Source organism: Manacus candei, unplaced genomic scaffold (assembly GCF_025592945.1).
Source record: "Manacus candei isolate 608988 ecotype Guabito, Panama unplaced genomic scaffold, ASM2559294v1 h1tg000033l, whole genome shotgun sequence".
NCBI lineage: Eukaryota > Metazoa > Chordata > Aves > Passeriformes > Pipridae > Manacus > Manacus candei.
The window spans coordinates 5,738,655-5,765,450 of record NW_026138081.1 but is presented as its reverse complement, the minus strand read 5'-3'; the positions used below and the strand labels follow the sequence as shown (position 1 = coordinate 5,765,450).

Below are 26,796 nucleotides of genomic sequence, written 5' to 3'. Positions count from 1 at the left end.
GCATATAGCTAAATTATTGTTCAGTCCCTGCAGACTGCTAGAGATGTGCACAGAGATGGTTTTCCGTCCCTTTTTAGATGTAGCCTTCTCAATTTAGCTGTGTTTATTTGAGACTATAAAGGGACTCCTTGGTAGTCTTCCAGCTATGCCCATAATGTGGTTTGGAGCACATAGGATTACCAATCCTGCATCCACTGGAGATAACGAACATTGTAAATTACAGACAGTCTCTTCTGTTATATATATATATATGTGTAGAGGGGGGCACAGTAGAATGAGATTCCTCATTATCTCTGACCAGAGAAATACACAGAATAATTCCACTGGGGGAGGGTGATGCTAAATGACATCCAAATACCGAGCCATGAAAAGGTGTCAGTTTTTATCCAAGTATTTTATGAATTCATAAGTACACAAATGGAATGAATATGTCTAAGTATTCATTGCTTAAGGTGCCTTTCTTTGACATCAAAAGCAGTGTGCATAAATTTCTCATTTTATCTGATAGCTTTCATTAGCTCTCCATCTGTAATCCACACCTCCTGCTGAGAAGGACAGAACCGCAATGCTCATTAGGACTCTCCCTTTAGAGGGAGTCGAGTGAAAAAGCCCTAGCCTTTTATGCTATAGCAGAAGGTGAAAATGTTACCAGATGAACAGTTCTTTCCAGCAGTGCTTTGGCTAGTCTCACCATGTAATTGAAAATTTATCGTAAGCCATCAAACCCCATTATTTCCCATCCAGAAATCTTTACTTTTCATCCCCTCACTCATCCAAAGACATACTTGCTCTGGAGAGGTGCAGAGTCAGCAGGAAAGATGGACAATATGAATAATTAAAATAGAGGTTGAGTTCCTATTTGCTACTGAAGAGAAATGGTTTGCACAAAAATAGAATGAGACAGGGCGTCAGAGATTCTCCAGAAGGGTGGCTGTTATGTCGGTTGGCATTTTTGCCCTTCAGGAGGATTGTTCATGACAGGGATATTAAAGTATTTGGTTTAGAATGGCAACCTATCATAGTATTATTTGGAAACGCTCTGGTGAGGATAACACCAGAGAGATGTGTCTGGCAAAGGTTCAAACTGCTGACAAGTAGCAGCTACCTAGTGCATGGGGATACGCAGTGTACATGCATGTGAATTACCCCATGGAAAAGTATATTGCACAGAATATTATCTCGGTAATGAAAATGAGCACTCAGGAATCGTAAAATTGAAAAATTAAGGTTAGATTCAATTTTTACTGTATTTGTGCCATTAAAGACTACCAAGTGCTGTGTTTTCATAGCTTTCTTCTGAATTCAGTGCTACAATTGAAAAGTGCTCTTCTGTTCAGTAGTTTTTTTTCCACTGTTCAATCTTTTTTACTTATTTTTTGCACAATAAGCAAATCATTTTTTGAAGAGAAGATCATTTTTCTCAGGATACTTACCACCCCAGCCTCATATTTTTGCAGACATTATTAAATTTATTTTCATGAACCACTCAGAGCTAAGGAGCATGTCATCACCTCCCTTTTAGAGATACAGCCTTGAGGTACTAAGATTACAAAAATCTTATTTTGGGTGATTAAAGTGTGAGAGATTTCAGAGAACTTGACTTCTCAGTGTGCAGAGACTTATAGAACAGACAAAGCATGACCATTACTGTATTTGCAACAAAGGCTCAGCGCATCTATACACCACGTTAGGTTGAAAAAAACTTCATTAATGTAATGCAATGACTATATCACTGGCATGACTAAAGTCCAGTTTTCCAAAGCAGCATTATCGTGCCTGATCTTCTCACTTTCTGTAACCTTCACTTGGTACCTTCACATCTTTCATCACCTGAAACACATAAACAAGTGTTCTTCAGGCAGCTCTCCTTCACAGAAAATAAGCCCAGAATATTCGCAAGTCAGATAGTGACTCTAACATATTGAATGAGACTGGAAACCTTGGGGGTGGAGAGCCGGGGGGAGGAATATATGGGTTTGCAACATAATGTTTGTCTGCTAATGCACTGGTATGAAAGGACTGAATAAAGAGCAAATAAGCAGCATCAGCTCTGGTTTGGTCTAACTTTTTGATTGCTCTCATACAATAATAATATCCCTTTCCTGTACTTTATACACACTAAAGTACTTGTGTACTTTATTCACACAGATCTCTAACAGAAGGGGAAGAAATTCCATCACTAATTATCATTACGTGCCATTAGCGAGCTGATAACCTCCAGACTCACTCAGACCCTGCTGCTGCCAGCGAAGGAAGGGCTGATCTCGGCAGCCTCTGCAAAGGCTCGGGCAAGATGAGTGCCTGGAGCTATGCTAGCATGACACAAGGGTATTGGACGCTGTGTACAGCAGATTGATAGACTGTAGTTGTCAATCTAAATAAAAAGCTCGTTAATCTTTAGTGCATGTATATTCTTCCACTCACTGAATGTTGTTCTTCACCCTGTAAATGACCAATGGTATCACTTAAGAGCCAAAATGCCAAGGACCAAACCTCAGGGCAGGAACCATGCAGTATTCTGATAGTGTGATCTCAAACATCCCACATTATTCCCATATGGCAAACTAAATCAGAGATACCCCAGCCAATTCAACCAGGATGACTGTGATGCCGAGCAGCAAACCCGCAGCCCGCATCTCTTTTACTCCGAAAGTGACTCCGGCAACAACCAGAGAGTCAAGATCAGGTGAAAACGACTGCTCTTCGAGCGGGTGCTTCCCTGTCCAGCAACTCGGCCCCGGGATCAGGAACCTTCTCCACCACACCCCCCTGTCCCGCCGGGGCCGCCTCCCCGCTTCAAAGCCGCTTCAAAGCCGCTTCCTGCGGTCGCCCCGCCCCGGTGAGGAAGTGCGCGGCGCGGCCATGGCTGCTGTGGACATCCGAGGTAGGCCCGGGCCGGGGGCGGGCGCTCGGGGCTCGCTCCCCGCGGCTCGGGGGGCCCTGCCCGCCGCCCCGCGCCCACCTCCGCCCGCGGGCGGGGAGCGCCCTCCGCGGGCACAGCCGGGGCCCTCCGCGGGGCAGAGCGCGGCGGGGCGGCTTGAGGAAGGGCTCGGTGTGATGGTGCGGCGGTCCTTGGAAACTGTGCACAAGTAGCGTTGCTAATGCATCCGTGCGGTGAGATGAAAAGCTGCCCGAAAAAACAGTTTTCCGGGATATGCAGCGGGCTAGGAGGGTGTGCTGAGGGTCACCTGGGCAAAGCAAACCTCCCTTTGGTAGGCTCTGCCTTTACAGGTGGGATAAGCAGGTCCTGGGGTGAGATGGTGACATAAGGGAATAGCTAAAAAAAGAGAGTTTCAGCTCTGAAGTGTGGAGGGAAGTAGGAAACGCGGGCGTGTGTGTGGGACTTGCATGAGACCAGAGGAGGGAGTGAGGCTGCTAATCTTAAAAGCATTTTAGGGGGATGTTATGAGGGAGGCCAGATGTTAGGAAGGCCAGAAAGCAAGCTGAAGTAACTGAGAACGAGAAACATTTGTGCGAGAATTGAGGGTTACAAGGAAAAAAGAGATAATGTTTTGAAGAAGGGGTGATATTTGAATAAAGTATTAAAGAAGGTTTATGTTGTAATCAAAATATAAGTTACATTACTGTGAAGAATTTGAACTTTCAGAGAGGAATTGAGGGTTGAGAAGGCAAGAGAAAGGAAATTATTTTTCTTTATAAGGGTGACTTATTGGAATCACATCAGAAGCCTTTGTGGTGGAGTCTCAGTGATCAAGAGCAGATATTTAGGGAAAGCTTGTGAGGAGTCAATTTTGGTAATGCCACAGAGGTTTTCTCCTTTTTTCTTTAAATTCTTAATGATATGTGTAGTCCTCTGTGTTTTTCTGACTACCTTATTTGAGATTACAGGAAGGAATTATTTGGACATTTAATGGAGGAGCATTGTGTTAAGTTATTAGCTGGTGTGAGGACCTTCTGTCTTAATCCAGATCATTTAAGCTCCCTCAGAGTCTTTTATCTGACATGATTTAATATATTAAGTAGATTTTGAGGCATACTTATGTTTTTAAGCTGTCTGCTGTGGGTTAACCCTCGCTGGATGGCAGGTGCCCACCAAAGCCACTCTATCACTCTTGTCCTCAACAGGACAGGGGAGAGAAAATAAAATGAAAGGCTTGTGGGTCGAGAGCAGGACAGGGAGAGATCACCTGTCACGAGTTACTGTCATGGGCATACCTGACTCAATGTGGGAAAATTAATTGAATCAGATTAATTAAATCAAATCAGAGGAGGATAATGAGAAACAAAACAAAATCTCCCCTCTACCCTCCTTTCTTCCTGGGCTTAACTTTACTCTCAAATTCTCTACCTCCTCTCCCCTGAGCAGCAAAGAGGGACAGGGAATGGGGTTGTGATCAGTTCAGACATGCTGTCACTGCTGCTCCATCCTCCTCAGTGGGAGGACTCCTCACACTCTTGCCCTGCTCCGTTGTGGCATCCCTCCCATGGAGGACTGTCCTCCATGAACTTCTCCACTGTTGTTGTCACAAAACAGGTTCTTTCACCCATTGTGCAAGAAGCCCATCCACACACAGAGTTGAGGTATTTGATTTATTGCTCTTAAACCCTGTACCAGCCTATCCTCCTTAGAACGAGGCTTCTTTATTGGTGTTAAATTCAGATTGACAGTCTCTAAGCAGCCAGGGTACTGCATCCAGGGTGACGTGTTCGGGTTCCTCTCAAGTCTGGTTCCTGGTAAATAGATTTGAGCTTTCTATGCCTTTTCCTATGAGATGTATAGCTGTACAGAGTTCTCCAAAAAAGTTATTTGTCCATTTAGCTCAACAACAGTGGAAGAAGACATTCTGGATATAGAAACTTGTGAGTCAGTTTAGTCCAACTGGACACTCCATGAGTGTCAAGAATGGCAGTAAAGCTCTTTTTCCCATTGCTCCAATAATCAGTATCATAACTTTACTTAGCAGGCCCTTGCAGCTAGTTATTACTGATTATGTGGCTCTGCTGTCAATCAGAAATCTATTGTTTCATTCCCTGCTTGTACTGGAACTAGGAGACCTGCTGGGGATGCCCTGGTATTTTCCCCCATCCCCTTCCCTCATTGTCAGAAATTCTCTGGCGTCATAACATTTGCATCCTCTAGTTGACCCTTCCTGCCTACAAAGAGCACATTGCTTCAGGCCAAAGGTGGGAGCCCTTTCAGAGCCCAGCCCCCCTGCCTGTTGCTCTCCTTTCACCATCTTTAATACAGTTCTTTTTTCTGTCACAGTTAAAAGGTATTCCATATAGCCTTCATAACTCCCCAGTTAGGATTATCAGTCAGTGAAACAGTTTACAAAAGGTGGTATGTTCCAGTAAAACAGACTCAAGCCTAGCCACTTTGGTTATATATTTGAAAAATGAATGGGGTCAGGTAAGGCTGAAGCTGATATTAATATTCCCTGAATTCAAGAAGAAGGGTTAGGAATTAAAGTAGAATGCTGGATGATCAATGGATCTACCTATAAAAAGGCATCCCAGTTTTCTGTGCATCATACATCAAAACCAACAGTGAAAAATCCAAAATTTTGCACCTCTGAAAAGTGGAATTGTTGGTATAATTTTAGCTTATGCCTTTGAATTTAAATGATATTCCCACATTATGCTGGGCCCAAAGTAGATATTGCTGACACTAAAACCAACCGTATTTTTGGCAATCAAAGAGGCTGAGAAAATTTTATCTCCACAAATTTTTGAAATTGGACCATGTGTGATCTAAAATACAGGTCAGCAATGAATTTTGTTTAATCCATCTTGGTCTCTTAAATTGGTGGAATTAATAATGCAGATTAATATTCTGCACTTAAACCAACCTGCTTACAGTTTTTAAGTACCTCCTATGCAGGATGAGTAGCTTGGTTACACGGGTGATCCCTCACTTTTCCAAAATGACCAAGACCTTTGCAGCCCCCAGGGCTGGGTCAGGATGGACATCACCCCCCAAGGGACTGAAGCAACTGTCCATTGTCACAGAGAGCATGGCCTCTGACCCGCCCTGTCCTCTGGGCCAGCTTTGGGAGGTGGACAGGATCTGCCAGCTCTGCAGGGCCTGGCAACTCATGGGGCTGCTTGGCATGGCTTGTATTGCACTTGGCATTGGGAGAAATGTGAACGAGGTGCTCCAGTGTGGGTCCTCCACAGGGTCATAAGTCCTGCCAGCAAACCTGCTCCAGTCTTGGGCTCCTCTCTCCATGGCACCACAGGTCCTGCCAGGAGCCTGCTCCAGTGATGGCTTCCCATGGGGTTGCAGCCTCTTTTGGGCATCTACCTGCTCTGGTGGGGGATCCTCTAGTGGCTGCGGGTGGATCTCTGCTCCGCTGTGGTGCTCCATGGGAACAGCCTGCTTCACCATTGTCTGCACCATGGGCTGCAGGGGAATCTCTGCTCTGGTGCCTGGAGCACCTCTTGCTCCTCTTTCTTCACTGACTGCAGAGTTGTTTCTCTCTCCTTTCTCCAGCTGAAATTGCTGTTGTGCAGCTTTTTTCCCTTTTCTTAAATACATTATTGCAGAGGTGGAACTGACATTGCTGATGGGCTTGGCCTTGACCAGTGACAGGTCTGTCTTTGAGCCAACTGGCATTGGCTCTGTGAGACATAGGAGAAGCTTCTGGCAGCTTCTCACAGAAGCCACCCCTGTAGCAGCCCCACTACTAAAACCTGGTCATGCAAACCCAATACCCTATCAGGCTATTTTACTGTTCTCTTAGTTTATCAAAGCCTAGCGTTGGGCTATCCAGCCGTCAAGGCCAGGAACAAGCCGTTGTGTGAATTACTCTTCTTTTTTGCTATGGTTTGCTGGCTTGTCTCCCAAATTGTCTTGAAATTCATGACAGATTGGCAGTATTGTCACAAGCACTTTACTTTTGCATCTGTGATGCAAATTCCACAAGAAATGCTTTGAACAAGATGTCCTATTTTTGAAATGAACAGGGAAGCAGGAACACCATCCTTTCTTTCTCATACCCAAAATAAACAGTACTCCTTTCAGTATAACAGGCATGTCAAGTTCGAGATTGGTTTTATTCTTCCTCCCTTTTTCCAACAATAGTTTAAGAGAACAATCTTGCTAGTTATAAAGGCAGTTGTAAATACTGGCACTAAGCATCTATGGATAATTGAGCCTTAGAGTCCAACTTTATATTCCATTTTATGATACATTTATCAGTCTGTATACAGCATTATAGCTATATATATATATAGATCTAAAGCTTGCCTGACATTCCCCAGAGAAATGCAGTTCTTATTAAGCATACAAACAAGAAAAGTTTGTATTTGAAATATACTGTGAGAATTTATTATGATAATAATGCAAGCACTTCATATTTTGTGTGTTTTTTTGAAAGGAAAGCTTTTTTGGCTTTGAAAGGCATTTGGAATAATCAGCGTTACCATGACTTAAGTGCTTAATAATGGATCTTAGTGCTGTGTTACTGAGATTTCCATTTTTATAGTGAGGAGAGAGAATAGTGTGTGTGAAATAACATGAATGCCTCTAGACCTCCTGCTCCCCCGCCCAAAAAGAGTTAGGCTGGCAATTCTAAGATTAACAAGGTTTATGTGTAGCTATTTATGCTGCATTTGTCGTAATTAGCTGAGCAGGTAGTGTTACTTAATTAACTGTTCCTCAGAGAAGCTGCTAATAGTGTATGAACTGACATTTTTGGGACTGATCCAGTCATCCTTGAGCATGCTGAGTTGTCACAGAATTGCACAGAAGTAAAATATTCTTAGCGGAATGATAAAAGTGGGAGTTCTGGGTAAGTATATAATGTGTGAGCTTTAGGGAGTGGTTCCTGTGCAGAGGGAATTTCAGTTCTTCAGTCAGTCTTCAGTGACATCTCATCACTTACATTTTTTTAAATCTAAACAATACATGTCTTTTCCTGCTTTTTTGTGTCTTGGAAATTCTATTTGCTGCTTCTGCGATTTAAAATGGATGAGTTTGAATGCGTTTTTTAAGGTGCCTCATGGATCTCCAGTGTTAGCAGATTTGTTGACAATGAAACTGATTGTTACACTGTTTTTTTTTTTGTCTGCTTGAGGAATATGCTTTTGCTGCAGTGTGATAATAAAATTCAGGGACGTTAATGCAAATTTCCCTAAATCTGTAGGAATTTAGCTGGCATGTAATGACTTGTAGGTTATTGAATATGTTTCATTTAAAAAGCTTGCTTTTTATATAATTGTTAATGTTCTGTATTTTGATTTCTGTAATACCTACTGAGTTGTGGAATAAATAATTTTCTGCAGGCAAATTGGCAGATTAATTATATAGCCAGGAACAGAATCTCTTGTTCGAGACTATTGGGAAACATCTACCTAAAGATAGCATCTTTGTATCTGCTGTTGTTTTTTGGGGTCAGTTTTCTTTTTTTGTATAATAACAATCTTTGAAACATCATGATGATATATTTTTTTTGTAACAGAACATATGAGAAATGTTACTAGTAGCACTATTTTGTTTCACTCAGTAGTTTACACATTGGCTTTAGCAATAGAAAACTCTTGGTTTGATCTGTAGAGTTCTACCTGTTTTTCAGTATCATAGTTTACAGCTTGGAAACTATTTTTGTAAAAAATAAATTGTTTTAAACATGATCAGGTTCATATTTAGTGTGGACTGTATCATTTCCACTCCACCCTCACCTCCATAACTGATTCCGACTTAGTTTAGTAAATTCAACTTACTTACCAGACTTAGTTTTCAAAAGGAACCATGCTTTGTATTGGCTTTCTACTCAGCTAATGCTGTGTTTGGAAAGTAAACTTGTCCATAATACTGCTGAGTTGATGTAGTATGATAGTATTATATGCAGTGTCAGAGCCAATTAAGTCCCAGCAGCACAGAGCACATACATGTGCACACAGACCCTGCTCACGTTCTTGAGACACAAAGGTGTCTAGTGGTCAAGGAAAGAAAAGTGCAGTCATAAAAAGAGACTGTTTCTTTTGTGTACCTCCAAGAGAACTGCAGCAGGTTAAAGGTTATCAGTTATTATTTGAACTCTGTGAAACACTTATAACTGGTTTGTGTGAGGCTGCGTTCCATCTCCTTTCTCTGCTGTAGTCATTAACTGGTGGCAATTTACTCTTGGATGGATTTGCATGTTTCTGGCTGCTTTAGTACTCAGTGTAGATTTATCTTCCCAGACAACCTCCTAGGAATTTCCTGGGTTGACAGCTCCTGGATTCCAATATTAAACAATGGGAGTGTGTTGGACTATTTCTCAGAGAGAAGTAACCCCTTCTATGACCGAACATGTAACAATGAAGTCGTCAAAATGCAGCGGATGACCTTGGACCATTTGAAGTAAGTTGTAATTTGCAACTGCTTCCTGTGCAGTGTCCCTTGTCCCTCCATCCAAAGACTTTGATGGTTGAATGAAAGGATACTGGAAACCTCCTTCTGTTCTGTACTTTTTAGTCCCACCAGTAGCCAGGGAATCCAGCTTTTTTTGTATTTGGATGTCTTCTGCTATTTCAAGGAGGTGTTAAGCATGAAGTATTCTGTGTATCTTTTGAGATTCCAGTAAATCACCTTTTAGATATTTCTCTGAAATAGAAAAGCTGCCTTCTCTCATCCTTCCAGCTCAACAGAACCTGAGTAATGGTAATGTAGTTAAATATTTTTCTATGGTGAATAGGGTTTATGTTAGGGGATACTTTGAGTTCATGAATAGTTTGTGTTTCCATATCCTGCTGGCCATGTGCCATAATCAGTACATAATTCCTCCGAATAGCTGGCTTTTTAGTATGGATAATAAGAACAGTGAGTGTTGTAAATAAACTGATCACATCTGGTTGTGTAATGAGATTGCAGGACATGCAAGTTAACTTTCTTTGCAGTTCCCCATCTGTTACGCTGAGCACAAGATTGAGAACTATTTAAAGACTCCATAATATGATAGGGAGTGTGCAAGCAGAGCTAAAAGTTCATTGGTAAAGTCCCTTGTGCTTGGTTGTGGTTGCAGAGAGGCTTTTACACCAGCCATGCAGATGGTCACATCATACATGGATTCTTAGTTGCTGTGTTTAAATGAAATCTCGATGATGATAGATTGTTATCTTTCTTGCCATTTATTTGTTGCTAATATGTTCCACTTAGATGTTGTGTCAGGTTGTTATAACTCCTTTTGTACATGCACTTAGGGCTTGATAGCTAACTCAGGAAATCTTATGCCTTTATTTACTGCACATTATATAGAAGAGCTTCCAAAGCATCAGAACTTCATCGGTTTACTGCTGGGCCCCTTGGTTGCTCTTCACAACCTACAGATTTTACTTTGAGGAAGATACTTATTCTGGTTGCATCTTTTTCAGCCAGATGGTTGGAGTGGAGTACATCCTTCTCCACGCTCAAGAGCCCATTCTCTTCATTATCCGAAAGCAGCAAAGGCAATCTCCAACGCAAGGTATGGTCACTCAGTTCTTCCCGCTGTTGAGAAGTCTGATCAGTTAGTCGTTTTATCAGTTCCTAATCTGCATCTAAGCACTTCTGTTTCCCCTTTTCTGTCTTTACCTTAAATCTAACTGGAAGGGCCTGAGGCTCTGTGATGGGGCAGGCGTACTTCTCCAGCAGTGCCCTGCGGAGTGCCGGCAGCAGGGACTGCCATCTTGTGGTGACATGGGAAGAGCAAATGAGAAAGTGCTGCCCCGTGGTACATTTTGCCACGGGAGATTGGTAATAGCATTCATTCCATGTCACATTTATCTGTTAGGCTATGCAAGAGTGTTGATTTCTTATCGTGATGGAATCTTGTGACAACAGCACCACTCCTTACAGGGTCACTGATGACCTTTTCAAGATTTTAATGCAATACCTTAGCTTTTTTTTCCCCTGTCTGCATGTAACTGGCATAATTATTCCTTTTTAACCTCGAATTTGTTTGTGTGTGTGTGTGATTAATCAGATAAGTAGTCACATTTCAGTAGCTATTGGACTATCTTCTCTGTTTACTGCATGCTTATATAAAATAATTTAGGTTATTTCAGAGTAAGCTTTATAGAAAGGAAAGGCAAAGTTAGTGCAAGTTATTTTTTAACTTTTTTTTTAGGGATTTAAACTCTGCATATGCATTTTGGTCTGGTATGGGACTTTACCTTGTCTTGCAATGCTGCTTATTTGCTTATATTAGGTAATGACCTCTTTATATTGCAGTTCCATATTGAAAAAGAACATACATGATTGATTCTTTGGTAGATTTGAGTTATTTCCTTATTAAAGGTTTTGAATCTAGCTTCCAGAAGGTGAGTATGGAAATATCATGCAGCCCTTAATTTCTGGTTTTGACACCTTTTAGATCAAAATTGGATTTCCACAATATATGTGTTCAAACTTGTGCCGTAAGGCAAATGTATGTTTGGTGGAACTTAGCTGGGACTTGTTTGGTAACATCTTTTTCTCACTGTGACTGTACAGTTTGTGCTGGGTACCTTGATTGAGTCACACAGTTCCCTAGCTCAGATGTTACCCATGTGTTTCATTTTGTAATGGCACAAATATTAGTGTATTTGAGACATGGGAATAGGGAGGGAAAACTAAAATTTAATGAGTTCACAGCTAGTGTAGGGTACTCAAATACAACTGGTGCAGACCTGTCTTATGACTTCCGTGTGTTTTTAAAAAACATGTATTTATATTTTAAATTCTTTAAGACAAGTTTTTGCCTATTTGAAGTGATTTTAGAAAGATCTTTAGATCCAATGATTAGGGAGAGTAACCTGTCTAAGAAAGTAGGCTGCTCTGGTACAGAGCTCTGAGACAGTAAAGCTGCTGTTCTGTATCTTGCTCCACTTGTAAGGAAGTGCTGAGAATCTTTTTTTCTTTTGAGGATAAGTGGGTACTGGCTGAACTATGCACCCAGCTGTCTTGGACTGTTAATTTAGGCAGGTGTCCAAGCTTCATAAAATGCAAGTACTGGATGAATTGTTAATACAGATGGAGGAACTGCAACAAAGGTGTGCACAGGTAAAGTCCTTAGGAATGCAAAGCCGATAGCATTGTGATTGTTGCTCAGTTGAAGAATGTTTGGCAGATTTTTACGGAGGCAGTTGTGATGTTTCTCTGCACTGCATCTCTCATGAACAAGAATTTTGGATTGGTTAGTAGAGGTTCCAAATCTGATTTAGCAAATACCTTTGGAAGGTAGTCTTTTTTTGGCAAAATGTTATTAATTTAGAAAGGCATGGTCTGTGTGTGCTTAACACCATTTGATCTGGGAAGTCTAGCTGAGAGGATTGTATGAGTTGGAGAAAGCTGAGTCCAGAAGAATGAGATCTTACAGTGTTGTGGGTTTATGCTGGTAGCCAAGGCAAGTGGAATTACTTCCCGTGCAGTTCACTTGACTCTATTGGTGTGGCTCTGAAAACTCCAACTCTTGTGAGGCCAGTCATTTGTTTGAAGTCTTAAAGTTGATTCTCTTCTATTTGTTAAACAGACTTTGGGGGATTTTTTTCTTCTTAACAGTCTATGGCCAAGCTGCAAATAAAGTGCCTTGAAGGAAAAGGTTAAGAAGAGAAAATTTTGTGATAAGATAAATATTGCAATTTCTGCTGTTACTACTGAAAATCAGCAATAAATACACAGTCTTAAACTAGAGATTTAAATCGATCTTGCCCTTTTTTTTTCTCCCCACAGTTATTCCATTGGCCGACTACTATATTATTGCTGGAGTAATTTATCAAGCACCTGACTTAGGGTCTGTCATTAACTCCAGAGTTGTAAGTGTTCTGTGCATTTGATGTGTACTGGTTTGTGTTTGTTTTTACTTTTGTTTTTTTTCCAGACTGTTTAAATCTCTCCTTCACTTTTGTGTGGTAACAGTGCAATAACTTAAAACCAAACCCCCCTGGTTAATATTGTGTGCATCCCACATGAAAATGAAAGATCCTGTGACAGTGCAGTATTGCCCAAAAAGTGAGATACATTGCTTAAGGATGAAGGATCAGAATAACTGAAGCTACACAATTGCTAAAACAGCATCAGGTTTGAATAATTAAAAGAAAAATTACTTGACAAATACATATGAAATAGTAACTAAATACATATTCAGTGAAGCTTACTTTGAAATGTAAATGTTGATGTTAATCTAATGTAATATATATTTTTAAATGAGGCTTACATTTTTAAGCTGATGTGATGGTACTTCTTTTTAAATTGCGTACTTGGGTTTGTTTTGATTCCTTCTGTCTCATAAACTACTGCTTTTGCAAGTTTTTCTCTGCCAGTTTAGAAGAGCATTTCAGAAAATGCCTTGTGAGCACCAGTTAAATTATATTCTTGGTCCAAATCTAGATGTCCCAAGTTCCCTTCCCAGAATAAAAATTAATATAGAACGCTAATTTTAAAAACTCTGCTTTCAAAAATTTATATTGTATTTTCTCCTTAAATTCTAACACTGCCATGTGTTCCTGTCCTGAAAGCTCACTGCAGTGCATGGAATTCAGTCTGCTTTTGAAGAAGCTATGTCTTACTGTCGCTATCACCCATCCAAGGGCTACTGGTGGCATTTTAAAGATCAAGAAGAAAGAGGTATGATTCCTAGTTCCTCCTGCATACTTTGGAAGAGGAAAGGTAATGTAGGGAAAAGCTTGAGGCGATGCATAGTGATGGTGTAGAGGTGAGGTGAAGTGTCTAAAGGGTAAGTTTAGAGCTCCCTGTGTGAGGGAACGAATCTTGTTCTTCTGTGCTGGTGGGGATGAACATTGAGGCATAGGTGGGACATGAAAATGGTGAGCTGAGTGTCAACAAAGTGGGCAACTGTTCAACCCGCTGGAGGCCAGTGTACATTTTCATAAGTCAAACAAGTTTGTCAAGTGGTAAGGTTAGAGGAGAGTCAAATACCAACTTGTACAACAAAGAGCTGCTAAAAGAATTTTTAATACCTCTTTCTCTAATGTTTCTGTGACTTGCAGAGAAAGCTAAACCAAAAGCCAAGAAGAAAGAAGAACCAAGTTCCATTTTCCAAAGGCAACGGGTAGATGCTTTGCTTTTAGACCTAAGACAGAAGTTTCCACCCAGGTTTGTTCAGGTATGACACTTAAAAGCCACAGTATTACTGTGACTTACTTAGAAATTAAAAGACAGTCATAAGTACTTGAATAGTTGAAACCTAATAGGAATTTTGTGTATTTCTGCAATGGTAACATGGATTAGATAATAAATTTAAAATGGAAGGCTCTGATTGAAGTGTAGGATTCCCCTTTGGAATTGCAGGAGTCATTAAGACTTAGGCCAAACTATGAGGGTGAATTTTATTATACAAACTCCTTATCTAATAACAGAGGGTCTCAGCTATCAGGTTTTTCTGCTGCTTCCATTTTCGTGCTTTGTGAGCTCAATCAAGTCACCACAATATTTTGTTTTAGTTGCTCCATTGTTCTGAAGACTCATTAGTGTGGAATTCTTGGCATTCTGTGAAAGTTGTTGTGATTACCTCTGATTGTCTTTGCTAACCATTTGTTCCACCAGGTGGTCTGCTTAGGAGCAAAGGAAATTATGTTTACAGCATCTCACAAAATCATTTGCTCCTCAGATGTGGTAAAGACCAACTAACTGCATATTTTTGCTTTAGTGTTCTTCTGTTTTAAGAGGAAAAACGTGACGTTATAAAATGTTAATTGGATTTTGTTTGAAGTGTATTTAGTGATCCATTCTACCCTCAATTCATATTTGTAAGAGTGCATTGCCTGGATTTTATTCCAAAATTAATAGTTGGAAAGGTTAAAAATTATGATTTTGGTTCCCTTGATGTGTTGTTTTATTTTTTTTTTTCTTCTCCTACAGCAAAAGCCCGGAGAAAAGCCTATCCCAGGTAAAACTCTAATATTCTCACAAGACATAAAAAATAGCAGTATTTTCCAGTTGCCATGTAAGATCCTTGCTGCTCCTACTGAGGTAGTTTGGAATTCTGACATTGCCTAATTGTGCAAAATACTGGATAAGAGTTCTTTGTGAGAGCCAGAATGAAAATGAAAAAAATGTGTATTCTATTCCTACCCTCACTGGAAAACTGGATTGCCTCAAGGTCCAAATGCAGGCAGTGGTCTCTGAAAGTAGGAGGAGGGTGAAAGGGTGAATGAGGAAACAGTTTAGTCAGTCCAGCATCTTAGTAATTTTGCATGGTACCAGAAGCTCTAGAAAGCCTCTGAAGACTTTCAGTTGATCACAAGCAACCTCAAAACAGGAAGCGGATGAACTCTCTTCAATCTATTCCACTTTTTCACACATAAGTATGAATTTACTCCCTGCTTATTCTTACACCTTTGAAATTAGTTTTGCCCCTTTGACAGCAACAATATTTTCTATGTGCTCAGAACAGTATTTTAGCAATAAAAATCAGAGGTTTGACTTTCTTTTACTGTTACATCTTTAGTGGATCAAATCAAGAAGGAACCAGAACCAGCCCCTGAAACTGTCAAGCCAGAGGAAAAAGACACTGTAAAGAATGCTCAGCAGAGTGCTGCTGCTAAAGGACCACCCGAAAAACGAATGAGGCTCCAGTGAAGGGAGAAGTTGTACTTCTGGATTTGTCATTACCTGAAAAACAGGAGATTCTTGCTCCCCTTTCTTTATGTTTAAGCTCTTCCACTGAGGCTGACAATTCAGGAACTGAAGTCCCTGTAAGAGCTTTTTCTGTAGAAACCTCTCATGCAAATGTTAATGTCAGGATTGAGCTGCCTCAAAGAAGGTGTTTTCAGTCTTCATGTTTTTTTGAATGTTGGCTTCTGAGCATGGTTTTTACATGGACATATTTAGCAGCCTCTTGAAAACTTTACAAACTCTTGCATCCTTTGTGTCTAAGTTTTCTATGTAAAAAGAAAAAACTTTTATATATATTTATATATATAAAATCAGAATTCTTGGCAAATAAAACTCCTGGCTGCTGGAATGCCTTTCTTAGATGCATACTTTGTTAACAGCAAATACACCATATGTGCTGGCAGCATTATTTTTGCTTGGCTACTGGAATATATTTTGAGGAGGAAAAGTTCAACTAAAGGATTTAGGCTGCCTGCTATAAATTGCCATGCCTTTAGTATGCTTGGGATAAAGATAAAAAATTTGATAACTGGAGCCTCAAATCAGTGTAATTAGATGTCAGACTGCACTTGGTCTCCAAATGTTCTTTGGCACTCATTTGACTTATAGGTTAAACCGACACTTTATTATAAAAGCTAGTGTTCTGTGAGAGAGATTCGTAACAAAACAGGATAAAATTTCTTGCTGTGGCACACTCAGTGAAGCTGTTCATATTTCTAATTTTTCACTGTAACTCAAATATATCAATTACATCTCTTCTTCTGTGCTCCTAGCACTTCCTTGCTCCTTGATTAGACATCATCCTTTTAGACCTGAGGAGGTAGGTCAGTGGAAGAGAAACACCACTGACAGCTATATGCTTATTGAAGCATATTTATTGCACAAACCTTTTTTTTTAATTGAAATAATGGAGCAATCCTCAAAATAGCTTGCTTGCTTTCCACAACTGTTACCTTCTTTCCTGTAGTAAACTGTAGTAAGCAAGAAAAAAGTTTGTACATAGCAACCAAAATGTAGATAGGAAGGAAGACTAAGACATGCTTAGATGGCTGTGCCAAATTTATTTTCAGGTTACAAGATACTCTTTTTCTGTTTCAGTAACTTAGCTACCCACTCAGAGCTATTTATTACTGAATGATAGAACAACCTGTCAGAACTATTTATTATTGAATGATAGAAAGACCTATGTCATTTTTGTCCTGTAATCCAAAGCTGTAATGTTAAAGATGTAGATAAGCCAATTCTCTGCTGAAGCAGATACAGATCTGAAATTCATATATTGGTGTACTTAAGTGTGTATTAGGTTTATTTCATACCTGGGTCAGGTTTGAACAGCTATTTATCCAAATGTTGATGGAAGTAGATAATAAGCTAATGTGAACTATTAGGTCAAGTGAAAATATAGAAAGCATTTATTCTGGGATGCTTAAAACAAGACAGAGCTAATTGTTCAGCATTGAATCACGACAAGGTGGTGCGAATATCCTTAAGACAAAAGGGTGTTGGTTCCTTCTTTTATTAAAGAAATTCCTCTGAAAGCAAGTAGCTGAAGAAGCACCAAAGCCATCATCTCATCTACCCCAATGATGGAAAGGAAGGGTCTCCAGAAATAAGACCTGAATGGTGAGGAACCTCAGGAGTCCTTGCTGTTGATGTTCAGAATGAAGTCCTTGGAAATGTCCATTTGAGGAGCTGAGGAACCTGTATGTAATTTGGAAAAACTTAAGCAAGAAAGATAACTAGACTGCATTGTAATGAAGATCTAGGGTGTTAGGCTTTGGTTGTGGGGGGTTTCTTTTGGTTCTTTTTATTGTTGTTGTTGGTTGTTTGTTTTAATGGAAAAAAATTATCTATTTGTATACCAAGGAAATATTTACCACTACTAGCAGAAGAAAGATATCTTGCTGAAGAGACGAACAGCTGTGGTAAAAAATGGATGGTAGAACACAGTATGAGCAAAGTATACTATCAGCCACTGGACTTTACCTGAAATAAAGTGTATTGTACAGCTCAATGTCTGAAAAAGAATTCCTCTAAAGTAGGGGGGTTTGAAGAAAGGCAATAAAATGAGTAGGAGAAAGTTTCTCCTATGATGGTACTGGGAGGACCAAGACTTCAGTTCCTTTGGAAAGAAAGGACAAATACCGAGTGTTTGTAAAACTGAGTAGTGAAGCAAGTAGGAAAGTAGAGAACTCTTGTTCCGTCTTGTAGTACAAGAACAGAGAGACAAGTTAATGAAGCTGAATTGGAGTTAACATTTAGACTGAATCATATTCCATGCTCAGAATTTGAGCCAATTCAGAGATAAGGGCCTGAAGGGGCAGACTGTCCTCATCTCTTCATCTCTTAGCAGCCTTTTTGCGTTCTGCAGAAATATCTGGTATTGGCTGGTGTCAAAGGGCGTTACAAAGAATGGACTTCTGGTCTGATCCCATCTGAGGTAAAGTGCTAGCATCTAAGTTATTGAGAGGACAGAAAATGGCTTCCATTCATGAAACAATGCATTTAAATGTGATAAGCCTCTTCTAGGGGAATGATCTTTTCCTGAGAGAATTAGATTATAAAGCAGTTAGGGATGTTACTAATGAGTGTGCCCATTTCTTAGCAGCTGTCCAGTGCTGAACGTTTGCCATACAAGGGACTGAAATACCTTCTGATCCTGTTACTTGCTGACCAGATATTCTAAAATAATTTTATCAGTTAAGTGAGCTATGATATTAACTTACTGAAATGACATTATGTCAGATATTACTGTTAAACTCCAAGTAATTTACTGTTAAAAAGAAGTTAAGCAGCTATCTTGTAGTCAATAATGTTTTCCAGTGTGTAAGAATCTAAACCTTTTCTCTTTGATATTTATAGGCTCTCTCTTGGTTTAGAGCTTGACTGCTGAGGTCCAAAGTCCTTCCAAAGGACCTTCAGTATTCGTAAAGCTTATAGATGAAAGGGAGATAAGCCAGCAGTTCTGAAATTTGCCCATGCTCCTTTTGCATAAAGGAGAGATTTGGTCATACTGTCTCTACTTTTTGCTCTTAGACAATAACCATTCAGACTTCAGAAGGGCTTTTCTAAGTCACAGGGTAGCAGGAGCTAAAAATTACCTAGAACTCTAATAGAAACAATTCTTCTCATAGTCTGAAAGTACATATAAATGTGTGCATACCCATGAACGGTTATGCATGTATTGTATATATGTGTGTATATATACACATACACATAAAAATCCAGCCAAACTGTAGGAAGAGGGTTAGTCTAGCTACCTCAATTTACTGTGTAAAGCTAATGGTGTCTCAGGTGCAGCAGAAATACTGTCATTTTCAACTTTTCACTAAGTAAGGTCTGACCAGGCTATGTGTTGCTCTTGCCCATTTCTCTTTGCTACTCTGCCCCTATACTTCATATTTTAGTAACCTTTTCCCAGCAAAAATGTTAGATGCCATCTGGACAGTCAGTACTTGTTGTTTGCCAAAGCAAGCTGTACTTGGAGCAAGGCTAGAAGGGTATAGGCAATAGGAGGGACAAGGCAAAGGGGATAGAATAGCTTTATTTTGAGACATAGAGGTTCCCTTTGAAGAAAATGGTGAAGATATATTATGCAAATAGACTATGGTTTCACTGAACCAACAGGTGGTTTCTGAACAAAAGCTGATGTGATACACTTTTTCAGGGTTGTTTTCATTATTTTTTTCAATAGCAAAGCAAATGATAACTAGGCATTCAAGGTTCAATGAATCATAGATGGATGGGTGGGGGGGAGAAATTTTCCCAGTGGGATGAGTTATGACGTATTAGTGATTTCTCAGCAATCAGGTGGTTAAATTTCTTTCTAGCAGGACAGTGGATTTTAACCTGTGGTCCACAAGGCTCCTGGGGTTTTGTGACCTGTTCCTAAAGACTCAACTGAAGGTAAGTGAGAACAGTAAATTTCTCACTGGTAGGATTCAATTCCATAGGAGCTTGCACCTTCACTGGAAATTTTAGGGGGCTACAAGATTGAAAAAAATTTGAAAAACACTCATGAGGAAGCCAATTACACCTGCCGAAGAAATGTTTCTGCAGTTGAAGTAGCAAAGACTGCTGTGATATTTTTTCCCTGCTCTACTGTAATGCTAGTCATTTTTTCTTCCCAACCTGTTCATTGTCATGCAACGAGAATCTTTCCCTCCCTGCCCTTTGATCTTTACCTGGTCCATACAGAAATGCAAGGGTCTGGTAACCTGAACATAACAGTGTAATCACTGTATAAAAATTATGTAACCTCAATGCCTAAGGGCTTGCTTAGGTGCTGAATGCAGTGGCACAAAGTTACATTGACACTACCCCACAAGAATAATCTGCCATGAGTTCAACAGTGGAACTAGACTATTTTCTAGTCCTAAATATAAAAAAAGAAAGAAAGTAGTGGACAACTTCAGGTTGGGGGCTTGTACAGGTGGCAAGGGATGTCTTTAGCAAATTGGCAGTGATTTAGTAGGGCCTTTACTATAACTTAAGGAGTCATCACACAGGAGAAGTATGTATTTAAAAACAGCACTACAGACATTGCATACAGATTATATAACAGGATTTTTCTGTTATTGTAGTCTGAGTTATATATATTTCAAAAGACATAATCTGACATAGTTTGCAGCCTGGGAATGCAAAACTAATAATTGAAAAACAGTGGATCATTTTTCAGTAACTAGCTGCACATAAAAGACTTCACAAAAAAAACCAGTTCCTATAATTTTAAAATTAATAATAAATCTAAGGCTAACACACATCATGGATTTGAATGTATATCTAGAAAGATCCTTCTAGATGGATCCTAATAGAAGCAGGCATCCTGTTTTCTTTAATCTGAGGTACTGTATTACAAAGTGTATGCTACTAATGCTGGCCATACTTGCAAGGAGTGAGCAAGGTGCCAGTTCACAGAATCTGAAGTTCCTTTGGACAACTGTTGGTAACCTCCACAGCTGTTGGTTAGGCCTGCCAGGTGCCCAGCTTAGAAAACCATCCCACTCAGGACCCTGGGGCATGAGGCAGCAGAAGGAGGCTCTGAACATTTTGCTTCCTGCTTCTCTCACTGCTCAGCCTCCTGAGGGGCAGTGCCTGTCTCAGATAGTTTGAAATGTTAAATGTTGCTGCCTGTCCCAGAGTGATGGTCAGCACATAGAAACTGGTCTTGAAAAGCACGATTCCTGAGATGGTATGGGGTGGTGGGAGGGTGCACCTCCTGCAGCTGAGGAAAATAATGGCCATAGCAGGTTGGACTTCATGCCAGCTGTGTTTTCAGCACTGAAATGAAAGTTTTGAAGAATTCCCAAAAGATAACAGCTGTGGCTATGCTGAATCCCAGCAATATGTGCCAGAAAACCGGTGTGCAAAGCTGTGTTGCACAGGGCATCCTGTCCTACCACAATCCAGATCACTGTGTTCTAGCTGTGTCTTGATGTCATCATGGCTAGGCTTCACAAACGAAGATTTGGGAAGGGCTCTACCCACATTTGCTACAAACGCGCTAGTGACTAAAAAGGCCAATGCAAAATAGACTGGTCCAGTTGCAAAAGGCACAGCAGAAAGACTCTTTAGGTGGCATCAACAAGACATGATTCTTTCTGCATTGTCTTTTCTCCTCGAGAGTGATCCTGTGCGCGTTCTCAAAAGAAGCAGCAGTGTTATATAGTGTGTCTCCAGACCTCCCGATTGGAGGCCAGAGTAGACCAGTGATGATGATGTCTTGATGTAGCTGTATCCCAAAATGAGAATGGCAGCCAAGTGGTAGAGGTACCTGTAAGTATTCTCTTTCCAGTGCTGTGCAAGCACAAGCCTTTAGAAAGGCCATGATGTGGGAAAATGGCTGCTGCATCGGTTATGTCTGTAATTAAAGCATATCGTTGTAGGTATGTAGCATCTATGGTGTAAATAGGCTTGAGGTTTTATATTTGGTGCTGTTAATTTGCCTCTATATTATTGAATGTAGTGGAAGTGAATTACCCTTATTCTATCTTTTTTTTTGGAGGGGTGTGTATAGCTGTAAGTAGCTATAATAAGGCAGACACTAAGAAAGGGTACCACAAGGAGTATTTCTATACTTTTTCATTTCAGACGCTAAACTTTTCCAGATATTCTTTTGAGCTGAAAATAGCCTGTTTCTGATGTCCACTCACAAATTATCCTCTAATAGAAAGAGTGAAAAAAGCAAAAGCCATCCTTTGAGGTTTTAAAACAGATTTTCCCACTTGTGGCCTACCCAAGAATGATCTCCTTGCTCAACACAAACATCTGTGACAAGGAGTGTGAATCTGAGCTGGGGGCCTCTCTCTCTCTGTCTGCTCAGAAGGAGAAGCACCCATTAATTTGAAATGAAGCTTATAAAAATATGGGAACGTGCTTGTGGAAGGCTAATTTACTCCTTCCTCCCCCCAAGAGCCTCTGTCCGTGCTGCAAGGCAGCGATGTGCCCGCGGCCGCAGGTGCCATTTCCCGCGGGGGCCGGGCCGGCACGGCGGCAGTTGGAGCCTCGGGCGGTTCCTCCCGGGCCGGGCCTTCTCGGGTTCCATGCCCGGTCGGGGCGGGGGGGCGGCCGGTGCCGGGCGGCAGCGATGGGGGCGCTGCCGGGGCTCCTGGTGCTGCTGCTGCTGGGGCTGGCGGGGTGCCCCGGTGCGCGAGGGGCCCGCCCCGCCGATCCCCTCGCCGCGTGGGTGACGGTGCCGCGGCAGCTGAGCCCGCGGGCCGGCAGCGACCCCCCGGCCGTGACCTACTGGCTGAAGGTGGCGGGGCGGCCGCGGGTGCTGCGCCTGCAGCCCCGGCGGGGCCTGGTCTCCCGGCCCTTCACACTGGTCACCTATGGCAAGGACGGGACCCGCCGGGAGGAGCACCCCTTCGTGCGGGACAACTGCTTCTACCAGGGCGAGGTGCTGGGCAGCCCTGGCTCCCTGGTGGCCCTCAGTGCCTGTGACAGGGGCCTCCATGGCGTGCTCTGGGTGGAGGATGATACCTTCCAGATCGAGCCCATCCCCAACGATCCAGCCTTTCGGCACATCCTCTACCGCATGGAGGAGGCCAACAACCACATGGGCCCCACCTGCGGACTGACCCCTGAGATGCTGCAGCACCAAAAGGCTGTGCTGCCCTGGTTCAAGGCTCCAAAGGCAGAGGAGGAGAACGAGGAACTGAAGGACTGGTGGACACACATCAGATATGTCAAGATAGTAGTGGTCGTGGACAATGTACGGTTTGTGAAGTCAGGCAGGAACAAATCCGAAGTCTTGAGGCAAGTCATGGAAGTCATCAACATTGGGGACATTCTGTACAAACAGCTTTCTGTCCGGCTGTTTCTTATGGGATTGGAGATATGGACCGAAAGCAACTTAATAAATATTACTAGATCTCTCGGCAAGGTACTCAGTGACTTTAACAATTGGCGAAAGTCAAACCTGTCCCGACGGATGCGCCATGATGTTGCTCACTTATTTGCATTCCAGAGCTTTGGAAGCACCCTGGGATTGGCATATATAGGGACAGTGTGTGATAACCACTGGTCATCAGCTGTTGCTTCCTTCACTGAAAAAAAGTTGTCCGGATTTTTTATCACATTTGTCCATGAGCTGGGCCATAATCTTGGGATGAGCCATGATAAACCAGACTGTAAATGCAGACGAGAGAAATGCATTATGTACGAAAGCAACGCTGACACTGATGCATTCAGTGACTGCAGTTACAAATACTACTTTGACCTGCTTGTAAATGGCGCTGACTGCCTTCGTCAACCACCACCACCAGGCGCTTTCTACACCTCGAAGCGTGAATACTGTGGGAATAAGATATTAGAAAGCGGAGAGCAATGTGACTGCGGTTCAGAATCAGTCTGCAGAAAGGATCCTTGTTGCCACCCGAACTGTACGCTTACTGTAGGTTCAGTCTGTGCGTCTGGAAAATGCTGCAAGAACTGTAAGGTCCTTCCAGCAGGAACACTCTGCAGAGAAAGTACTGGCAGCTGTGACCTGCCAGAGTATTGCAATGGGATTTCCCCTCAGTGCCCACTGGATGTCTACCTACAAGATGGAACCCCTTGCAAAGATGGTGCTTATTGCTATCAAGGAAAATGTTCTTCCCACAGTAAACAGTGCCAGGATCTCTTTGGCAAACAAGCTAGGGCTGCTTCTTTAGATTGCTTCAAAGCAGTGAATACTCAAGGTGACCGGTTTGGGAATTGTGGTATTCATGACAATATCCGTTTTACAAAATGCAGTATTGAGAATATCTTATGCGGTAGGATTCAGTGTGAAAACATAGTCAAACTACCTCCCTTGCAGAACCATGTAACGCTAGTCCAAACTCCTGTTGGAGATAAAAATTGTTGGGGTCTTGACTATCACGTAGGGATGCCAGGAGCTGACATGGGAGCTGTGGAAGATGGCACACCATGTGGTAGCGATATGCTTTGTATCAACAGGACGTGTATGAATGTATCAGTGCTGAACTACGACTGTAACGTGACAAAGTGTTATGACAGAGGAGTGTGTAACAATCGTAAGAACTGCCACTGCGAGTATGGCTGGGCTCCTCCATATTGTGAATTGGAAGGATTTGGAGGTAGCATTGACAGTGGACCCCCTCCAGCCAGGAAGATTTCTCAGAGAGCAAAAGTAAGACTAATACTACTTACTTTTTTTTGTCTCTGTTTCCTTGGAGTAAACCTTACCATGCGTTATAGACAGGAAATAGTAGGATGGCTTAGGAGGATAAAGGCCCAATTCCACAGAATACTGCAGTTATTTCAAAGACTGAAAAAAACAGAAGTACCTAAAGAAGACTCACCTGATGGTGAGTCAAAATCTACTGAAGACCAACAAGCAAGAAGACCAATGCTCCTGGGGAAATCTCTCTTTAGCAAAGCCATCTGATAATATCATCAAAATAATTCAACACATTCTGAATAGCTCTAATCTCATATGATATCATTAAATGCAGAGTAAAAGTTATCTTTGTTTAATTTAAATTAATAAATGTAGGCATTAAGGCCTGCTGTTCTTTGTACGCTGAGCTCTTAAATTGACGTAGTTAGGTAAACTGTAGGTAGAGTGTTTATGCTTCATATCAACAGTTTAAAAATGCAAACTTCTTAAATAGATAAGATAAATTATCTGTAGATAAATTATTTGCTTCAATTTACTCCTTCATCTAATGCTTTCTTTGATTCAGGGAGAGAGATGTTTGTGAACATCTTGCTTCTGTCATTCGTTAACAACTAAAGAGAAAATATTGCTCTTGCAGTCTCCACTGGGTTCCTTCCAACACGAACCATTCTATGATTCTATGATTTAATTCGCATCTGTGACACACAAACAGGCAAGAAACAGGTATTGCAGTGGATGCAGGTGTCTGTTTCATTAGTGTTTCCAACTGTTTACAGGGAGCAGCCTTTCAGGAGGGAGGTAGACCAAAGGAAACAGGGTCTTCATTTTGTGAGACAGTAGAGAAGGATTATCCAGATCACACCAGTAAGCATTACATTTTTGACCATCAGATATACATCAACAGTGTAGTGGCACCAAATCTGACATTTCACAAGAACAAATTGTCTTTATTTTCTGGAAATTTTCCAGTGCCTTGAGTGATGGCTTCTTCTGAGAAGTGTTGTGTATTTTATTGTCACTAAGAGGAGCTGTCTGTGGGGTTGCACAAGTTAACTGAATTTCTAAAGTATTCGGAACTATTCTGCAAGAGTTTTCCCCACCCAGAATTCCTACAATATTTGATAGATGTTTTATCTGACTTTCTCATGATGTTTCTCTTGGTTTACCATGTGATTGTTTCTTATGCTATAACTGAATGTGTCCTTGCAGCTCTACAGAGTGCCACACAGAAGCACTGTATTTTTCATTTTTTTTTAACACAAGATAAAATGTGTCTAACTTCTGGAAAAATATGAGGGACATGGAAATACCATTCAATAAGTTTTAATTTTATTATTTATATTATAGCAGTGACTAGATCTTTCTATCAGATCAGCATGAAGAGGATTCTGTAGTCCACATTACAGACCTTTTTTCTAAAGGTCTGGTGTTTCTGGATTAAGGGCTATAATGCACCTCTCTGCTAACAAAAGAATTATTTGTATTTAGGAAGCAAAGAGGACATTTTTAGCAAACATTCTATAAAGGCAGGATAAGTACCCCAATACTTGCAACATTTGGGAAGAAATATGTTGGTGACTACAAATGATGATGGTCAACTCTAGCTGCCTCCCAAATGTGACATTTATGTTTTTAGAATACACATTTTCCTGTAATACTTTTTTTTCTCCATAATTATGTCCTATATCAAAAAAGGGCTGGTTAGATTATGATTGGATGTGAAATACAAAGGATGTGATTCACAGTGTTTCATGGCTTTTTGTCTAGAGCAAATGGATCCTTACATAATTATCTATATTTGTCTGAGGAAATGAGGTAACACATTGTTTGCTCAGCAGGCTGTGCTTATTGTCTTGATAAAACATGGATAATTTTGATTAGATGAAGAAAACTTAATCCTGTGTTTATGTCAAATGACAAGATAACTGCCCCTTGACTAACACCACAAATTTATTCCTTATAGCCAGAGACCTTTTTCTGGGGAGCATAGGGGGAGTGTTCTCTGAGAAATAGTAATCGTAATGCAGGTGTTGCTAACAAGGGATACTTGATAAACAAGGGGGTTAGTCAAAAGACAGAGACAAAAAGTAACATATCACCTTCCAACTAGCTATGCAAAACTGGTAAGTACTGGCAGACTTTTTTAAATTTTGCTTTTTAAATAGATGAAGAGTGGCAGAAGTTTCAGACTGCCATCTTTATGGCTGCCTATTGCTGATTGATACTGTACCATAAATTGCCAAGTATAGATCTGTGCTGAGACCAGAGAAAAGTTAGAGGGTCAGGGAGTTTTTATTTACAGACCTGCATGCTGAAGAGACAGAGGTGTAAATGAAAGCACAATTTAGGCTAGAACATTTATTTGCAAATGTAGTTTTGGAAAAGACAAAGCAATAAAATGCTGTAGTTTCCATTTTTCTGTATGCTTAAAGATTGATCTAAAAAAAGCATTACTTAATTGGGAGGAGGCTTTCAGTGAGCTTTGGATAGGAGTATTTCTGTACATTTTTCTCCTGTTTTCGCTTAGGCCATATAAGCAAGACAAACACGTATCCCAACAAACCTAGTCTGTGTTTTATAAAAAGTGTGAGCTGCCTTGCTAAGGTTTGCTCTTTGAAAATATTGTTGTTTCTGA

The 26,796-nt window shown here is 41.0% G+C and overlaps 3 protein-coding genes across 8 annotated transcripts in view; all 3 read left to right on the top strand.

The window, feature by feature from the left end:
- The window catches only part of MAP3K9 (mitogen-activated protein kinase kinase kinase 9), a 131,012-nt gene extending 128,574 nt beyond the window's left edge, over window positions 1–2,438 (top strand). For 2 of the 3 annotated variants that reach the window (XM_051791530.1, XM_051791527.1), the window contains one exon: window positions 2,149–2,438. In XM_051791530.1, the coding sequence (XP_051647490.1) occupies window positions 2,149–2,211 (63 nt within the window). In that variant the 3' untranslated portion in view covers window positions 2,212–2,438. The remainder of the gene's footprint in view (window positions 1–2,148) is intronic. The other variant, XM_051791528.1, reaches the window with a different exon arrangement.
- Window positions 2,439–2,807: 369 nt separating this feature from the next.
- MED6 (mediator complex subunit 6) overlaps window positions 2,808–26,796 on the top strand; it is a 30,683-nt gene continuing 6,694 nt past the window's right edge. Inside the window, exons 1-9 of one of the 4 annotated variants that reach the window (XM_051791594.1) lie at window positions 2,808–2,884; window positions 9,148–9,307; window positions 10,318–10,409; window positions 12,635–12,717; window positions 13,420–13,528; window positions 13,912–14,027; window positions 14,783–14,810; window positions 19,372–19,444; window positions 21,629–21,760. In XM_051791594.1, the coding sequence (XP_051647554.1) occupies window positions 2,863–2,884; window positions 9,148–9,307; window positions 10,318–10,409; window positions 12,635–12,717; window positions 13,420–13,528; window positions 13,912–14,027; window positions 14,783–14,810; window positions 19,372–19,430 (669 nt within the window). In that variant the 5' untranslated portion in view covers window positions 2,808–2,862 and the 3' untranslated portion in view covers window positions 19,431–19,444; window positions 21,629–21,760. Of the gene's footprint in view, window positions 2,885–2,949; window positions 3,115–9,147; window positions 9,308–10,317; window positions 10,410–12,634; window positions 12,718–13,419; window positions 13,529–13,911; window positions 14,028–14,782; window positions 14,811–15,371; window positions 17,553–19,371; window positions 19,445–21,628; window positions 21,761–26,796 lie in introns of those variants that run through there. The other 3 variants (XM_051791595.1, XM_051791593.1, XM_051791596.1) reach the window with 3 other exon arrangements.
- Window positions 21,903–26,043, top strand: LOC127472808 (disintegrin and metalloproteinase domain-containing protein 20-like). The gene has a single exon (XM_051791547.1). It carries the CDS (start codon window positions 21,903–21,905, stop codon window positions 24,426–24,428), a length of 2,526 nt encoding a protein of 841 aa, XP_051647507.1. The 3' UTR covers window positions 24,429–26,043.